At 38.9% G+C, this 19,434-nt stretch overlaps 1 protein-coding gene across 48 annotated transcripts in view; it reads right to left on the minus strand.

The window, feature by feature from the left end:
- Positions 1-19,434, minus strand: part of IGSF11 (immunoglobulin superfamily member 11) — a 446,505-nt gene that overhangs the window by 286,706 nt on the left and 140,365 nt on the right. For 5 of the 48 annotated variants that reach the window (XR_010155722.1, XM_063807033.1, XM_063807028.1 and 2 more), the window contains 2 exons: positions 5,249-5,374; positions 3,716-3,865 (listed from right to left, as the gene is read on the minus strand). The exons of 36 other annotated variants lie outside the window; for them this stretch is intronic. Coding sequence is in view for 10 of the 12 variants with exons in the window: in XM_063807033.1 (XP_063663103.1) it covers positions 3,716-3,803 (88 nt within the window). In the remaining 2 variants the exon portion in view is untranslated. Of the gene's footprint in view, positions 1-3,715; positions 3,933-5,248; positions 5,375-19,434 lie in introns of those variants that run through there. 7 more of the 48 variants (XR_010155723.1, XM_063807029.1, XM_016941700.4 and 4 more) reach the window with 4 other exon arrangements.

The following is a 19,434-nucleotide window of genomic DNA, read 5'->3' on the forward strand; positions in this document are numbered from 1 at the left end:
TGCCTATGGCTGCCCCCAGGGAAAGCAACCAAGCTTTCTCTGATAGCAGGTCCACAACACAGATGTTGCTGCTTCCACCTGAGCACACCATCCAGGAGCTTGGAGACTGCCTGATCCAGTCCACTGCCCGTGGCACCTGAGCACTCCTCCCAGTGTCTAGGATCAGGTCCACTCAACCTGCTACTACCACCACAGACGGCACCCACCCCTCACATGCTACCTGCAGGTCTTCAGCCCACCCAACTGGTCACAGCCACTGCCAACACTAGCACAGACCACTTGGGTTTCAGAGGATTGTCTCACTGCTGCCACTGCCATTGCTCATGCCACATCCACTGCCAGGGGCTCAAGAACTCTTCCACCCACACAGCCCACCACTGCCATGCCTGGTACCTCAACAATCCACCTGGAGGCAAAGAATAAGCCTGCCTGGACCCGCTAACACTGGTACCAATGTATGCCACCTTGGGCCCAAGGGCAGGCACAGTCAGCTCCCTGCTGCCACCACTGAAGCCTGAAGACTGGCATCCCGGATCTCAGCACAACTTCACCACAGCCTTCTCTGACAACTGTACCCTAAGCCGCCAAGAAAATCAGACACCACTGATGCTGTTTATAGTCAAAGAAATCATACAGACACTGCACTATTGCATGTACCCAGAATCAAGCCAAAGTGCCCTACCCAACCGACACCATATATTCATCTTCAGGAAAAAGTCCTCCCCTATGAAAGCAAAATCACAAAATTGGAAGAAGCAACTGTTACACCAGATGCACAGATACCAATGTAAGGACACAGAAAACATAAAAATACAAGGAAATATGAAACCTGCAAGGGAACACGTTATCCAGCAATAAATCCCAATCAAAAAGAAATTCATGAAATCTCAGAAAAAGAGTTCAAAATGTTGAAAATGTTAAAAAAGAAAACCTCACTGAGCTATAAGATAACTCTGAAAAACAATACAAAGAAATCAGAAAAATAATTCAGGATGTGACTGGGAAATTAACCAAAGAGATAGATATAATAAAAAAGATATAAATAGAAACTCTCAAGAATTCATGGAATGAAATACAAAATACATTCAAAGTTTTAATGATAGACTAAACAAAAGAAAGAATATTAGAACGTGAAGACAGGTCTTTTAAAATAACACAATATAAATCAATAAACAAGAGCAAAGCCCTCATGACGTATGGGGACACAATAAGGCAACCAAATATTCAAATTATTGGTGACCTAAAAGAGAATGAGTTAGAAAAACTATTTAATAAAATAACAGATGAAAACTTGCCAAGTCTAGAAAGAGATTAAGACATCCAGATACAGAAGTTCAGAGATCTCCAAATAGGTACAATGTAAAAACAATATACCTCGTTAATACATGGTGCTGGAAAACTAGATAATCATGCAAAAGAATGAAACTAGAACACTATCTCTCACCATATACAAAAATCAACTCAAGATGGATTAAAGATTTAAAAGTAAAACCCAAAACTGTAAAACTACAAGAAGAAAATTTACGGAAAACTCTTCAGGACATTGGTGTAGGCAAAGATTTTATGGCTGAGACCTAAAAAGCACAGGCAACAAAAACAAAAATAGACAAATGGGACTATATTAAATTTAACAGCTTCTGCATAACAAAAGAAACAATCAAAGGAGTGAAGAGAAAATTTCTTGATTGGAATAAAATATTTACAAACTATTCATCCAACAAGGGACTAATATCCAGAATATGCAATCAACAGTAAAATATTAATAGCATGTAAAAAGAGTCAAAGGACGTACATAGAAATTTTCAAAAGACGACATATAAATGGCCAACAGGTATACGGAAAAAAATGCTCATAACTAATCATCAGGGAAATACAAATCAAAACCACAATGAGGTATCATCTTACTCCAGTTGGAATGGCTATTAATAAAAAAAGCAAGAAATAGCAGATGTTAGTGAGGATGTGGAGAAAAGGGAACTCTCACACTGTTGGTTGTAATGTAAATTAGTACAGCCACTATGGAAAACAATATGGACATTCAAAAAACAACAACAACAATAACCACAAACAGAACTACCATACAATCCAGCAATCCCACTACCAGGTATTTATCCAAAGGAAAAGAAATCAGTCTTTCAAAGGGTCACCTGTACCCTCACATTCACTGCAGCACTATTCATAGTAGCAAAGATATGGAATCAACCTAAGCGTACATCAACAGATGATGAATAAAGGAAATATTTTAGATTTATACAGTGGAAATCTATTGACCATAAAAACAAAGGAAATCATGTCATTTGTCACAACACAGATGGAACTGTAAGTCATTATGTTAAGGGAAATAAGCCAGGCACAAAAAGTATTATGTGTTCTCACTCATACATGCGAGCTAATAAAGTTGATCATATGGAGGTAAAGAGTGGAACAATAGATACCAGAGACTGGGACGGATGTAAGGGTAGAGGGTGGAAGTGAGATAAAGAGAGGTTTGTTACAGGGTACAAACATACCATTAGATACAAGGAATATGTTCGAATGTTTGATAGCAGAGTAGTGTGACTGCAATTAACAACAATGGTTGTATTTTTCAACACAAATAGTAGAGAGGAAATGAAACGTGCCCAACACACAGAAATGATAAATACTTGGATGACGGATACCCTAAATATCCTGACTTAATCATTACACATCTATGCATGTAACCGAATTTCATGTATGCCCCATTAATATGTACAAATATAATGTATCCAAAAAATTTTTAAATATTTGATTTGTATTTTTTCTCACACTTTATTCTGGTATTTCTTTTTTATCTTCACAATGAGTCAACCTAAGAAGTACATTTTAAGAAGTCGCATTTTCTTGTTAAGTGGTTAAAGATACTTGAAAACTCATTTCCCAGGAATCAAACCCATTTACCACTTTATGTGAGGGAAGCAGAGTAACATCTGGGACAGTGGTTGACAACACTTTGCCACTCACCAAGTTTCACCTCAAGGATCACTTGTGTTTATGAGTGAGCTGAGTTCTAACTACATCTTCCACTGTAGCAAATTCTTATAATTATTTTATGTTGCTTTGGCATCCATTTTATTTTATTTTATTTTTATTTTGAAACAGGGTCTCACTCGTCACCCAGGCTGGAGTGCAGTGGCGTGATCTCAGTTCACTGCAACCTCCACCTCCTGGGTTTAAGCAATTCTCCTGCTTCAGCCTCCCAAGTAGCTGGGACTACAGGCACATGCCACCATGCCTGGCTAATTTTTGTATTTTTTGTAGTAGAGATGGGGTTTCACCATGTTGGCTCAAACTCCTGACCTCAAGTGATCTGCCCACCTTAGCCTCCCAAAGTTCTGGGATTATAGGCATCAGCCACTGTGCTCAGCTTTTGGCATTCATTTTAAACATAAGTTGAATTTCTTTCATATCAGATGGAAGGGTAAGTCATCCCTGACACAGTTTCCAGTTCTTCACCTCTTCCCTGTTCCTCAATGTGATTGATCCAGACATCTCCCTTATATAACTGCCTCCTGGTGACCACTTCCCTGTGGGACAGCTAAACAGAGCCTATTAGACTTGCCCCACTGACCTCCACACCCCATACATACTGTGCAGATATGCCACAGTGACCTCCTCTCAGACACAGCATGCCTACATAGAACTTGTGCCTGCTTCCTCTAAACCCACCAATTAGAACTCCCTGTGGGAAACTTACTTGGGTAACAAGATGGACCCCAGTAAAGACTTCCACCCACATGTCTATCTCTTTCTGGCTTCTTCCCAACCGCCAGTTGAGAGTACATGTCCTGGATGACTCCCCTTCCTCCTGCTGGCCCTGAGGTGTGCTGCCCTCTTCTTTCTGGGTCTGTAAATAACATACACTGCTTGTTATTTCATGCCTCCTCTGTGTCTCACCCGACCAACACAACCAAACCTAACTCTCTGCCCAGTCATGGCTCTCCTAGAGAGTGGCTATCTCATACACTGGACACAAGTCAGGCACGAACCACAAAGGTACCTGCCAGTATATTCAAGTTCCCTGTAAGAGGGAAACCTGGTCATGAGTTAGACACTTAGGTTAGACTGTCCACCGGGATAAAGAAGTATCACGTAAAGCCACTTTGTAAGCATCTAAGGCCATCTCCCTTGGATCCCCATCAGGGCAGAGCTAGAGTTTCTAGCAACTCTCCAGAGAGAGACCACAATACCAAATTAGAGGAAAATACAACATCCACTGTGCTTCATTCTTAGCCTGCATTTAAAGCCCCCTCCTTTCCTCAAAAACTTAATTGGAACTCTTACGTTTTCTCCTCCATAACCTTTGATAAAATCTTCTCCCAAAAAAAGGAGCTGATAAACTCATTCACTAATAAAATTATTAATGACCACTCCAGAATATAACTGTTTCCCATTTAGAAAGATGTTAAGAAGCTTTAAAGAAAGAAAATTCTATTATAGGATATGGGACAATAAAAAGAAGGACAAAGAGTTTTATCACCAAAACATGCATTTACATAAAACCCATTTCAAATAGAAAAATTAATGTTCCTTTTTTAACCTTGTTTCTGTTTCTTCAATAAAATCCTCCCTCCTCCTTAATACCATTAAGGAGGATATCTTAATGAATACCTTACTTCACTGAAAAGGCCTTCTCCTAAAAATGACCCCTCGACAGTTTGTTTCATTTAGTATTCATCTACCAATATTAGTCATATTAACCTACATAGGCTAGATTATGCCTTGACAGCACAATGACAAACTCTCAGCAGTTTTACACAAAGTTTATTTCTTGCCCATACAATGTCCTATATGCATTCAGAAGCTAATTCCAAATGGTGATTTAGAAATTCAGTCTAGTATCACCTTGTGAATCCATCATCTCAACATGCAGCCTCCACAATCCACATGGCAAAGGGCTTTGAGTCATAAATGACACATATCACCTCTACTTGTAGTCTACCAGTTAGAATAAGCACATGGCCCCAACATAATTGCAAGGAAGGCAGAAAAAAACAGCTTAAGTCTGGCTCTAAAGATGAAAACAAAACAGGACTAGGTGAACATGTAAGCACTGCCTCTGTCACAATAAGATATTAACTGTATGTATAATTAACTAACATGTGCCTATAGGTCTTTATCTGTATTAACATCTTTGATATTCACAACTAACCCAAGAGATAGGTATTATTAATATCATCTCCAGTTTACAAATAAGGAAACCGAGGTTCAAATAAGTTAAGTAACTTACCTAAGTGTGTAAGTGGGCTAGCTGAGATTCAAATCTAAGAAGTGTGCTCCAGAATACATTATGGCATACGGCTTCTCAAATATACAAGACTCAGTTAAGGACACTGGCCCTCAAATATGTGTAGAGCTGTCATATGAAAGAAGGGTTTAGATGTAGTCTATAAGTCTTAAGAACACAAAATAAAGACATAATACTGAGATTAAAATGTAAGCAGAGTATTTCTGAGTACCTCCTATCAGCCAGGCACCATTCTAGATATTGTACATATATCCTATCCATGCATCAAAACACTTCAAATGAGGTGGGTATTATTATTCCAGTTACACAAATGAGAAAACAGACTCAGAGAGATTAAGTAACTAGCCTAGGGTATTACACAGAGCCAGTATTTAATCCCAAATCAATCTGGCTTCAGAGCCTAAGCAATTTTCCACTATATCTCACTGTTAGTTATTCAATATAGATATAGTAGATGCAAATCCCACTCCATAAATCACAGGGGTAAAAAAAGTAATATAATTATTTTTATTTTTTTCTATGACTAAACAATTTCAGTTGTGAGTCTCCATTTAGTTGAGAGGCAGAAACTTAATCTTGGCACATTTCCTCTCAGGTCTTTCTGCTTTTTTAGCTTCCGTCAGTGGGTGGGGTAAGTCATGGTAGGGGGAAGTCCACTCTCCTCTAGAATTTATCAAACCTTCCTAGGGGGTTCAAATACAATCCCACTATCTAGATTCATTCAGCCCCCTACCCAGCTCTCCTTCCTCTTCTAGTCTATAAAATCTTTTTTCTTGACTTTTGTTTTTTCAAATTCAGTCTTATAGCCAGACTCAGGCTTTGTAATTTCTGAAATTCAAAAAAAAAAAAAAACAGACATTTGCCTCTTTTTTACATCCTGATGAAGTATCCTTCCCCTCCCCTTATAACCAGAAAAAGTAAAGCCGTCAGAAGGTTGCAGAAAATAACAGGGACACAAAGCACATTGGTTAATGTATCATGATATCTCCATGTTATGTAAGGAAGGCCCTTCAACAATTAATGTTGCTGAAAATGAAATGAACTATATGAGATCATGAACCTCCCAGTCAATACAAAATGTATCTAAGAAAAGAACTGCTGGTCATGTAGCCAGAACATTAAAGAGGTTTAAAAGATACATATGAATTGGGAGTAGGGTATAGTGATTGGATCTGGGATGTTTTACCTTAATGGATAGAAAAAAATAGAAAGAAGGGAAGGAGGAAGACAGACAAACCCATAATTTCAAGGGAGCCAGAACAGAATGGCTGATTTTCCATGTAAATTCAAATGAAAGAGGGTAGGAAGAGACAGGTTACCATAAATCTCAATATTGACAAGAAGATAATTAAGGAAATATATGTATAGAAAGTAAAGGAATAAATCAAGAACATCCAAGAATATGATTTCCTAAGATCTCCTGAAATAAAATGAAGTGTACCCTCCACGCTGAGAAAAGAGGAGGGAAAGGTAAGGGAGCAAGGTGAAGGTGTAGAAGATTATCCCAAAAATGCGGTGCTGCAAAAACTGACTGAAAGCTGCCACTCAGTGACACCTTGATTCTGATCTAAAACCACAGAGCCCTTCCAGGAAAGAAAAGGCAGGATGAGTCACGTGAGAAGATAAGAAGCCATTGCCACCAAGGCATTTACATTTATCCCTTCCACAGCCTAAGGAATACGTCCGGACTTTTTCTAATAATTTTCTCTAAACTTCTGTCTGAGATCTAATAATGAAATAATAATAATAATAAATTACTTTAAAGCACTCCCAGAGGCATCAGAATATATGCTGAGCCACATTAAAATGCAGCTTGGAGTTACGTAAAGTATCACATTAAAATTTAAAACCCTTCAAAATTCAATCTTGTTTAATTTCAAAGCTATATCTCAAATCAAAAGGCACTATGGGAATTGAAAGAGAAAAGGGAGATAACAATATTCTATCTCCATTAATGAGAGAATTGAGGTAGGAGGGAAGGGGGGAATCTACTGGATATTTTTAACGACAGCTTCATTTATGACATATTCTAAATTTCTGTCTCTGTCACAATGCAAAGACAAGGGGATCATTCTACTTGTTGTTTCTAACGTCACTGTCATCAATGAAGACTAATGTTAAAAAGCTGTGTTTCTGGCCTTGACCTCTGTGAAGCCCCAGACCTACCTATCAAACTGGCTGCTGGTCTTCCCTCCCCTTGGATAACATCCCACAAGCAGAACAAATTCAATTTGTCTGAAACTGAATTGATCATCTTTTTCCCCAAATCTGATCTTTATTTGCCATTCCAATTACATATACCCAACAAAAGAACCTAAGAGTCACCCTTGACACTTTTTCATCCTTTACAATGAAACTATCACTCATTTTACCTCCTAAATTGGTCTCCTCAATTAGTCTCCTCCTCTTTATCCCTCTGCCATTTGCTCTTTCAGTTTAGCCCCTTATCATCTCTCCTCTGAACCCCTGGCACCAGCTTCTTGATATGTCTATTCCTCCTTCTCCCTTGTCTTCCTGAGCACCAGCACCAGAGTGATTCTTAAAAAATGCAAATTTGATCTTGTCACAACCTCAGTATAGAGCCTTGAAATGAATGGCCCCCATTCTTTATAGGATATAAATCAAGTTTCTCAGCACGACAAAAAGGACTTCCATGGGCTGGCCATTAACAGCTTCCCCTCCTGCCACTTGCCATGTCACAATCTGCAATTAAGCAAGCCTGAACAATTTGCAGTTACACTTGTTAGGCAACTTCATACTTTATCTTCCCTCATGTACTTCCCTCTGCCTGGAATGTGCGCCCTCTCTTCAAGGAGCCACAGTTCAAAAATCCATTGCTTTACCTCCCTGACTTTGTGCCACCCCTCACTCCTCTCCCGCTGAATGAGAGCAAGTGCCCTCTACCTTATGTGCAGAGGAACCAGTCACGCCTCTAAAGCACCCATCGCACCCCATTTAAATGTCTATTCACTCATCTGTTTTCCTCATTAGACTGTAAATTTCTAAAAGAAGCTGCCTTCTCCACTCACAGTGCCTGGTATGCAATAAATGTTCATTGAACTGAACTGAATTTTATTCATTAAGTGCCTCAATTTCTGCTTTATACTATCTGTAACATTTTCTGTTAGTTTCTAATATAGGCACAAGTGGGGAATTTATAGTAAATAATAATTTGTATGCTCAATTTAACAGGAAAATGGAAAGGAGCTTTTACTAAAGTGTTCTCCAGGTCAGCAGTGCATGGTGCCAAGTACATACTTTCACCATGTTATTTAATATGTAATATAGCCATGCATGTTAAGCAGTGGCTACAGTCTGTTTTCACAGAGAAGGAAACTACAGCTTAGAGGGGATAGTAAACCCTTCCAAGATTTTCTAGCTGGAAAGGATGGGTTCATATTGAAATATAGGTTTTACATGTATACACTAGTGCTTCTCAGGTAAGAAAGAGAAGAACACAGAAATTGAGCAAAAAGAAAAGGCAATACAAAGAATAAATAAAAGAAAATTTTCTAAGTTCTCCTCCAGTCTCACAACTTCCTCTTTTCTCCACATCCCTCAGCAGAATATGTGACTCTGGGTAATGAGGTCACTCTAAGACCATGGCTGTTGCTTAGAACACAGCGGTAAAGGAGAGTTATGGTTAGCAGTTCCATAAGGTTAGGCATTAATTAGATTCATTTATCTAGACATCTGTCCACTAAACCCTTGCAACCTATCTCACAAACACATGGACCAGGAAAACATGTGGAAGCTCAGGTTAAATCCATCACCATCCTTACAAATACAACTGGAAGTACTAACCTTCCTAATGGTGCTTCCACATTTTGGTATTTGAAAGATACTATAAAGAGGTACAAGGCTCAGCTCTGCGAATGGAATGCAAAATAGAATGCCTAACTAGAAAAGTGAGGCCAGATAAGTGTGAGGGTTATTTCTTGTGTTCATCCCAGAGGATGAGAACACCTCTCCTCCAGGAAATGGGTGAGGACAAACTGCCTCTCACACGACACCCACAAATATTCTAGGTTTAGGGACACTGGGAACAAATGGTGGACACTGAGAACTATGAGGTGGTATGAATCAGGGCTTCAAGCTCAGGAGTAAGGACTAAACCAAGTCCAAAGCCTGACACTTCTAGAAGTCCTGCCTAGTAGTGTGGAGCCATAAAAACAAGCCTGGCCTAGTCAGTGGAGGTAATCTAGTACCAATAAAAATTGCTTCTGCTGCTAAACAATGTTTGGAGCTCATCACTCAGAGAGTTAAAAGGGCTACGATTCAGGGACACCAGGCAAACAGCCCAACATCAGTAGCCTTGAAAAAGACAAGGAAGAAAAAATGTAGCAGCAATTCACTAGGCATGTGACTTGAGATTTGGCAGGCTGCCTTGGCAGGGCTGGACAGTCTGTGGGCAGAAAATTCACATATTTTTTTCCTGCAGCCAGAAGCCAAGAAGGCACAGACAGACGAATACCAACTCAGATCCTTCAACAAGCTAATAATCAATAAGACCTTCCTAAGGAGAACAATGAATGAATAACCACAACTTTCATCTGTTTTACACATGCATATGACTGATCACCATTACTCCAACTGGGCTTTATTACTTTTACAACCTTAAACAGTTCTGTAATATATTAATTGGATATCAAATATGCAACCAATCCAAGTTTTCTCACCTGATAGGCAGACTGCTAAACAAAGGTCTGAAGCGAAAGCAAGGGACAGAGTTCAGCTCAAGTCAACCAACGTTAATAGGGCATGAATTAAGACACTGGGCCAAGAGCAGCTAATACAAAGATGAATAAGGTATCTTTGAGGAAAGTACAGTATACTGTAGGAGGAAAAAAAGCAAAGAGAATGTCAATATAATATCCTAATTGCTGGCACAGTATGTACATGATAGTGTATGAAGATCACTAGCCAGGGTTAAAAGACCACAAGCAAAGCAAGCAAATGTCAATTAACCCCTGTGAGGACTAAAAGGAAGAGTTAAAAAGCTACCCTAGAGATAATTCAGTCTGGAATTCAAATGAGGACACATGTTAAAAAGGGAGTATGACCTGCCCAGAGTCATACAGTTAGTTGCAAAACCTAGGCTGGAACTCAGGTTTCCAGTGCTTTCCACCATAGCAGAACACTTTTCCAAAATCACAGGAAATTGGGCAAGTTGCAGCCTTCCAAAGCTGGGAATATGACTTTCAAAACTGCAGATTCTAAAGACATATTGATTAACGATCTTTGATTAATGATCTGTGAATGAGGATGGGGGAAGTGCATGGCAGCTGGCTGTCCTCGGGGTGGGAAACTTGGAGGACAGAATGGCATCTGCATGTGGTTTGTCAGTAAAAACAAAAAGCTTAAAAAAGCATTGCATTTGTAACTCAAAGCAACTATTTGCTTAAAAAAAACTTGCTTCAATGGCACTACGAGTTCTATTCTCCTCTCCTACAGCAAAGAACTGTTTTATCACTTGTGCTAATAATATGGAAATGTCTCCTTCCTGAACTGTGAGGTTTCTCAGAGATCAGCAAAACTGAAGCATGTTACAACATTAATATCTCTACTTCAGACTGAGTTAGAAAGCTCTTTCTCCAGTAGGCTTTCACTATGACATCATGAAGTTCTAAGTCCCATATAAACTAAAAGAAAACCCTACCCAAAGAAATGCAGGCCAGTTGTGATTATAGGGTAATAAGACCAATGCTACTCTTAATTCATTCAACAAACATTTACTGATTAACCCTGTGTCATGAACGGTTTTAACTAAGATTTTGAGAGGAGGGAACAAAAGATGGGAAGACAAAACACAAGATCAATCAGACACAACCCTTGTCTAGTGAGGAAAGCAAGAGCAAATACACAAGCAAAGGATTGTAAAATTGTTTGATAAATGTTACAAAGCAATGCTACTCAAAATGTGGCCCTGGACCAGTGCAGACCTGTGAATTGTTGGTTGTTGATCCACAAGAAGATGGCTAAATACACACGTTAAGAGTAAATATATAGAAAACCTTTATAGCTTTTTTTTTTTTTTTTGAGACTGAGTCTCGCCCTATCACCCAGGCTGGAGTGCAGTGGCGCAATCTCAGCTCACTGCAACCTCCGCCTCGCGGGTTCACGCCATTCTCCTGCCTCAGGCTCCTGAGTAGCTGGGACTACAGGCGCCCACCACCACGCCCAGCTAATTTTTGTATTTTTAGTAGAAGACACGGGGTTTCACCATGTTAGCCAGGATGGTCTCGAACTCCTGACCTCGTGATCTGCCCGCCTCGGCCTCCCAAAGTGCTGAAATTACAGGCATGAGCCACCACACCCAGCCCCTTTATAGCATTTTAATAGTAATTTTAGGTCTGTTGAAGCTAACAATTTTTTTGATGAGGCTATCTTATGTTTTTTACACTTCATTTTTCTAGTATTTCATTTTTATTACATTTTACAAAATCATCAGCCCAAAAATAGTTTAAGGAGCAATGAATAGAGTGATATAACAGAAGTACTATTTTCTATACTATACTATACAAACACAGATGAAAAGAAATGGCCTTTCGGATTTAAGAGAGGCTCTAAAGGGGAGATAACTTTTTAGCAGCAAAGGATAAGCAGGGGTTTTCCAGACATATTAAGGAGAAGTATCAGGCAGAGGAAGAGCATCTGCAAAGGCTCGGGGTCATACTAGTGGATGGTATTTTTATAAAAATAAACTTTGAGGCACAGTAATAAACAGTAAAAGTGCAGAAAGTTAGGTTACAAAGAGATTCACAGAGACTGGCATGATTTTACAGTTCAGGCTTTGGACTCTCCCCCAAAATGCAACAGGGAACCACTGAAGAGTTTTATAAGCAAAAGAAGGATATATTTATGTTTTCATTGTTCTGACAGCAGTGTGGTAGACAGATATGAAAGGGAGAGAGAATAGAGGGAGGGATACAGACCAGTTGTGAACATACTGAAATAACCTAGATGTGAAGTGAAGAGAACCGGCATTATATCAAGGAAAACAGGCAAGAAAGAATGGCTTAGAGAAATGTTTTGAAAGTATGGATGCATAATGTGCCTTACTTAAGATGGGTCAGAATCTGTAATTAGATTCTGTTCACTCAATTCAATTAAGTGTCCTGATGTTATGAAGGGGAGATCAGTAAACATAAAGATGCTAAGTAAGTTAACTGAGAGATAGGAGATAGACCTGGGAATGAAATACAAAATTCTAGAAAAATCTTGGGTTTTAATAATCTTACATAGATTCACATATATATAAATGGAGAAGAAAAATGGATAAAGAGTTATAGCCAACACATTTATTTTCCACATTTTATGTACAGAGCAGTATTGTAGACACTATGGAAAATCCAAAGGGAAACAATATAGTCCCTTTCACTGTTTCTAACCCCTGGGCAACTTGAGGGTCTCCACCTAGAAGTTAGTTCTGGACAACAGAAACCTGAAGTATTTCAATAGATTTCAAACCAAGACTCATTTTTTCAACCCAGAGAAATCCTGTGGGTTCAGGGAATCTCTAAAGGGCAAGGGTATGTATATATGTGTAGGTAGGAAGGGAGAGTTCCTTGATTGGAAGAAATGAATATTTCCTGAAATGTTCCCAAGGAAAATACAAGTCCCTTGAATGAAATCCGTTGAATCAACCAGCTCCTCTGGAATTACCTAGTGTCTAAGGAATGTACAGCCCTCTCAAATCCAATATAAATTCCACAGAGATCCAGAGAATTGCATCTCCTAAAAATACAGGTCACAGGCTTAGGGAGCCCATAAAACTCACTTAGAAAGGACCAGAGTGGAAGCACTGGGCAAACATACACCATTCTTCTGGGAGTATTTTTTAAAATGCAACAGAAAATTAGACGGAGTCAGAAACAATTCAATTATTGTTCCATCACAGATATTCTGTATCCCCACTAACCATAACACATACAGGGAACACCTATTGTTGTGGGCAGGCCCAATATCTATGTTATGGTGGTCTGACCGTGTCTTATGAGGCTCTCATAAGTGCCTACTATATTTCAGGGCACATGATTTTACCAAAGTATGTAACAGGCTTAGTTTTATAACAACATCTACTGTATTCTAGTCATGAACTGGGATAAATAAGCTTTTTGTACTCCACAGCTGCATCTATTCAAGTGAAATACCATAATTAACCTGTGAATTTAATCTAAATATTCAACAAGTATACAAAATTAAATATTAAAAAGTTTAATTTCCCTAAAGAGTAATAAGCTTTTAACATAAAATCATCAACTGCCACTTAATTTTCTTTCATAAAAACATTATTAGCCTCTGCCTTTGTAAAATGACAATGGATATAAGATAAATGCTCACATATAAGAGAACAGAACATAAAATTATCTCCTAAGAGCATTAACTACCATTTTTTTAATTTAGAAAATGAACAAATTCTCAATCAGTGCCTACCATCTGCAAGACACTATTGGGAATCAATGGAAAACAAAAAGATCTAATTATCCACAAGGTCTGGAAAAGATAGAGAACAGAATCACTTAATACCACCAGTGTATGGAGGTAAGCAAGGAGAAGCTCTCCATTCAGTCTCCAAGATCCTCTGCTAGTCCCGTACAATGCACCAGCATGGAAAGTGATGAATAAGCTTCATTGATAATAGTGACTACGTCACAGCTGGCTGAACATTCAGTCCACAAACAGAAGGCTTCTGTATTTGCTCGAATCAACCATAGGAAAGTTTCAGCAAAAAGACTGTTATATTCAAATGGAAATCAGTACTTTCCAGCAAGAATAGACAATTAGTAATTCCTTTAACTGGCACTGAAAGGAAGAAAAGAGAAATGTACCAAAAATTATCACAAACAACCTATACTCCAAAATATGAAACAAATAAGAAAGATTACTATTGTTAACATTTTGAAAAACTCACGTAGCAGACATAAGGTAAGTCTGGATGTTATGAGTCTCTCAGTTATCAACTTATACTGATAAATTTTACCCAACTACTCTCCCTTTGTAAATTTCTTATCACATAAAGTTTAAACTGTAGTCCAAGATTTCAGCACATAGTTAATTTAGATGGCGTTCTTTAAACATTTAGCAAAAAGTGCAAAGTCTGTTTATACAACATTTGAATCTACATTTTAAAAGTGTTTATTCACCAGATTAACAGATTCTTGCAAATACCTCTTCAAGACTAGCAGGGCACATAATCACCAACCTCACTCCAATCCCCAAGCACACACACAATTATGGCCTATCTGACTTATGGATCTGGTTTTATGAATCTGATCCTGCGACTATAGAAGTTTGCAGGCCCTTAATTAAGTTACAATTATTCCATGGCTACCTTGGTGTTGAAAAACACAAATGTCAAGGAAATAGGCAAAAGAAATTTCACTGGAGTTAAAGCACTTATTTCCTAGATATAATGTCAAAAGCACAAGTGATAAAAGAAAAAAATTGAGGTTCAACTTTATGAAAATTAAGAATTTTGGTGTTCCAAATGTGACACTACCGAAAAAGTGAAAAGAGAGCCAACAGAATGGAAGTCATACACAAGGGATTTGTATCCAGCATAAATAATCTTAAAATTCAGTAACAAAAAGACAAATAAAGGTCAGGTGCATCACATCTAGAATACCAGCACCTTGGGAGGCCAACACAGGAGAATTGCTTGAAGCCAAGAGTTCAAGACCAGCCTAGGGAAAATAGCAAGACCCTGTCTCTACAAAAAATTTAAAAATTAGCTGGGCATGGTGGCACATACCTGTAGTCCCAGCTACTCACAGTAGGCTGATGTGGGAGGATCATTTGAGCCCAAGAGTTCAAGGATGCAGTGAGCTTTGATGGTGCCACTGCACTCCAGCCTGGGCAACAGAGCAAGATCCCAATGAAGTAAGTAAATAAGTAAGTAAATAAATAGGCAAAGACATGAAATGATGTCCAGTATCATTAATCATTATAAAAATGCAAAACTACAAGATACTATTTCAAATCCATTAGAATGGCTACAATTAAAAGACAATAACAAGTGTTAACAAGGATATGGAGAAACTGGAGCTTTCAGACAATTCTGTGGAGAATGTACAAGAGTGCAGTCACTTTGGAAAACAGTTTGGCGATTAAACAGAGTTGCCAATTCTGTAATTACTAAGCAATTCCACCTTTAGTTATATATGCAAGATAAATAAAAACATATCACATAAAAACTTTTACCTATATTTATAGAATATGTGTTCACAGCATGATAGCCAAAAAGTAGCAACAACCCAAATGTCCATCAACTGATGAATGAAAAAATAAAAAGTAAGTTATATATCCATACATGTAATATTATTCAGCAATAAAAAGGAATAAAGTAGTGATAAACGCTAAAACATGGATGAACCTTGAAAACATTATATAAAGTGAAAGAAGCCAGTCACAAAAGACCACATATGGCATGACTACATTGATAAGAAATGTTCAGAAAAGGCAAGTCTATATAGATAGAAACTAGATTAGAGGTTTCCAAGGACTGAGAGAGGGTGCAAGGGTGTGGGAAGTGAATACTAATGGGTACAAGTTTTCTTTCTGGAGAGTGATGGAAATGTTCTCAAATTAGATAATGGTACTCGCTGCATAAATTTTTTAAACATACTGCAAACAATCAAATTGTACACTTTACATTGGTAAATGTTGTGGTATATGAATTATATGTCAATAAAATAGTTTTGCATTGTGCCAAACTGCAAACCTTTTCACACTTCTGAAAGCAGTCCCTCAAGCTACCTGATATCTGATGGGGAAAGGCACATATGAAGTAGAGCAATTATTCTCCTATCAACCTGTGTCTATATCTCAAGCATTAATCTAGAGTTGGGCTGGCTCTGGGGGCACCAGAGAACTCAATGTATACATCCTAAACATTATGAATTCCTAAGAATTACCGAAACCTAGCAGCACCTACTGCCAATTTTGGTTCCATTTACTTCAGTAAACATTGATTGAGGCCCATAATTGGCTAAGGACTACCTCTAGAATACAAAGACAAAAGAAATAGTGGGGCTGGGCACAGTGGCTCATGCCTGTAACCCCAGCACTTTGGGTGGCTGAGGCAGGAGAATCCCTTGAGCCCAGGAGTTTGAGACCAGCTGGGGCAACATAGCGAGTCCTCATCTCTACCAGAAATAAACAAAATTAGCCAGGTGTGGTGGCACACAACTATAGTCCCAGCTACTCAGGAGGCTGAGATGGGAGGATCACTTAAGCCTGGGAGGTTGAGCCTGCAGTGATTCAAGATCGCACCACTGCACTCCAGCCTAGACCTTGTCGAGAGAGAAGAGATGAGACGAGAAGAGGAAAATAGTGGGCCTAATACCCAAGGAGTTCACCGCTTGTTAAGTCTAAGACAGATACATATGCACATGGTTCCAGTTCAGTATACCATGTGCAAACTACAGGAATAAGCATGGTGGCAGAGAAATATTACAGAGAAGGGAGTAGTTAATTTTATCTCAATATGACCCACAAAGGTTTCACAGGAGTAAGAATACCTGAGCAGGGCTTTAAAGGATTGGTAGACAGGAGAGGAATGGTACAGGGAAGAACGTGGAGGAAGGAAAGCAGGCCACAGTCAAGGCAATGAAAAGAGGTTATGTAATAGAAAAGCGGCTTGAAGGGCTGAAAGAAATTTGGAAACAAAATTAAGGGTCATGCAAAAAATGTCAGAAGATGAGTTTGGGGAATTAAGCTAGACTATGCATATGCTACAAATTTCAAACCTTCTCCTAAGGCAACAGTGAGGCTTTGAAGGGTTTTAAGCAGGTGAATGAAATTATCAGATTTATTTTAGAAATATCATCCTAGCCAATCATTTGCAGAATGACGATTCACTAGAACAAGGGTTCTCCAGGTTTTATTTACCTAAGTAATCACTTTCCACGTGCTTTCAAATGCAATGTTACATAGTAACCCGAGACGAAAGAAAGCAAAAAGCAAATCACTTCTGGTTGAAACACTGGAAGGCCTGGAGCCCTGTACAGGCAATGATCACCGTTTAGCCCCCACAACTGAAGAACCCCGACAGCTCAGCAGAAGATGGTGTGGAAATTTTTGAACTAAAGAGAGGTATTAATAATAACGGAAGACTGGAGATTAATTAAGAAGCTAGTTTAATAGTCCAGGATAAAATGATCAGTACCTAAAATGACAAAGAAGAAAAGAGAGTCCAGAAAGCTGTAAACAAAAACAATTGACAGAATTTCAAGACTGACTAGATGTAGCATAAGAATGAAGACAGAATCAAGGATGACTTCCAGGCTTATGGTTTGCTTGTTTATTTATTTATTTATTTATTTATTATTTATTTTTGAGACAGAGTCTCGCTCTGTTGCCCAAGCTGGAGTGCAATGGCATGATCTCAGCTCACTGAAACCTCCACCTCCTGGGTTCAAGCAATTCTCCTGCCTCAGCCTCCTGAGTAGCTGGGACTACATGTGCCCACCACCACGCCCGGCTAATTTTTTTTTATTTTTAGTAGACAGGGTTTCACTGTGTTAGCCAGGATGGTCTCGATCTGACCTCGTGATCCGCCCGCCTCGGCCTCCCAAAGTGCTGGGATTACAGGCGTGAGCCACTGCACCTGGCTAATTTTTTGTATTTTTAGTAGAGACAGAGTTTCACCATATTAGCCAAGCTGCTCTCAAACTCCTGATCTCAGGTAATCCACCTGCCTCAGCCTCCCAAAGTGCTGGGATTACAGGCGTGAGCCACCACGCCTGGCCGAGAACATGTCTTGTTTTATTCATCTTGGGACACTCAGTGCCTAATACACTGTAGACAATAAATATTTTTTAAAAGAACAAAAAAGAAAGGATCAGGCCTGGAGTAAGATGATGAGTTTTATTTCAGGATTCTTGGGTTTGAGGTGTCTATGGGATGTGCAAGGGGTGACCCTATGGCAACTGGTAGTAGGAGCCTGAATCCAAACTGACATTTGGCCTCACTATTTCAGGACTAAACAGTAATAGGATCCTGAATCCAAACTGACATTTGGCCTCACTATTTCAGGGCTAAACAGTAGTAGAAGTCTGAATCCAAACTGACATTTGGCATCACTATTTCAGGACTAAATAAGTAGAGTTATCTACGGTAAACAGGACTAAGACTATTTTAGATAATCATAAACTAAGTTAACAAAGCTTGAAGCAAGCTCAGCTTCTTAGAAAGATTAAAGTGTCTCTCTAATCTGGAATTCTGCAGTTCTGGGTCAGGTCTAGGTCAGCATTTCAAGGACCACAGAAACCAGTGACCTAGCACTAGATTTGTGGTGGAATCTTTACAGAAGCCATTTGGCAGCAAAGCCTGTGATTTGCCCACTTTCTTCAAACTATTTTCACAACACCTCTGCCGCCCCCCCCAACCACACCACCCCCCTCCCCCGGCTCCCTGATGTCCTCACCAATTCCAAATGACTTCTCTATTAGTTAATCATGAATCTTACCTGACTCTCAGACAGCACATCTAGGGTGGTGCCTAGAAGCCTGTATTCTGACAACTATACCAGGCAGTTGCTCAGTCTGGGGAAAATTAACAGTTTAGAGAACATATGCAAAAGTTACCTTCATTCCTCTCTTCTACTGACCCTAGATAGCTGTCTTAGGACGTTACTGTTACAAGGACTTTCAAACAATAATAAAATTGTAATTTATTGCAGATTTCCTATAGTACTAAACAAAAATATTTAATATAATGTACTGTTCACGGCAAATGCTAAGAACTTCCAGGTTTCTAATAAGTAACCATTACTTTTCCAAAGACACATGTAAGAGACACTGATTATAATATCCAATATCCCTTTTCCTCCTTAATTTCTGCCAACATCAGTGTTTAACTACTGTATACAAACCCTTCAAGTTTAGTAAGCTGGTAATGGCGCTTCTATTTTGATTTTTAAGTCAATATATAAAATAATAATATATTTTCTTTTAAAACAGAGCTTCTGAGAACCTCTGCCTGTATATCCAGGGAATGCGTACAACAGTAAGTGTCAGATGAGTTGGCTTATGACCTAGTCGTTTGGTTTATTATTCAGGTGATCAGAGGTGACAGCCTGGTAACTTTGTCAATCCTAAGGTTTTACACTGGTTTACACTTGGTTTTAAATCAATTGTTTTATATCTATAAAGGACTACTGGTTA

The sequence above is a fragment of the Pan troglodytes genome, chromosome 2 (genome assembly GCF_028858775.2).
Source record: "Pan troglodytes isolate AG18354 chromosome 2, NHGRI_mPanTro3-v2.0_pri, whole genome shotgun sequence".
Taxonomy (NCBI): Eukaryota; Metazoa; Chordata; class Mammalia; order Primates; family Hominidae; genus Pan; species Pan troglodytes.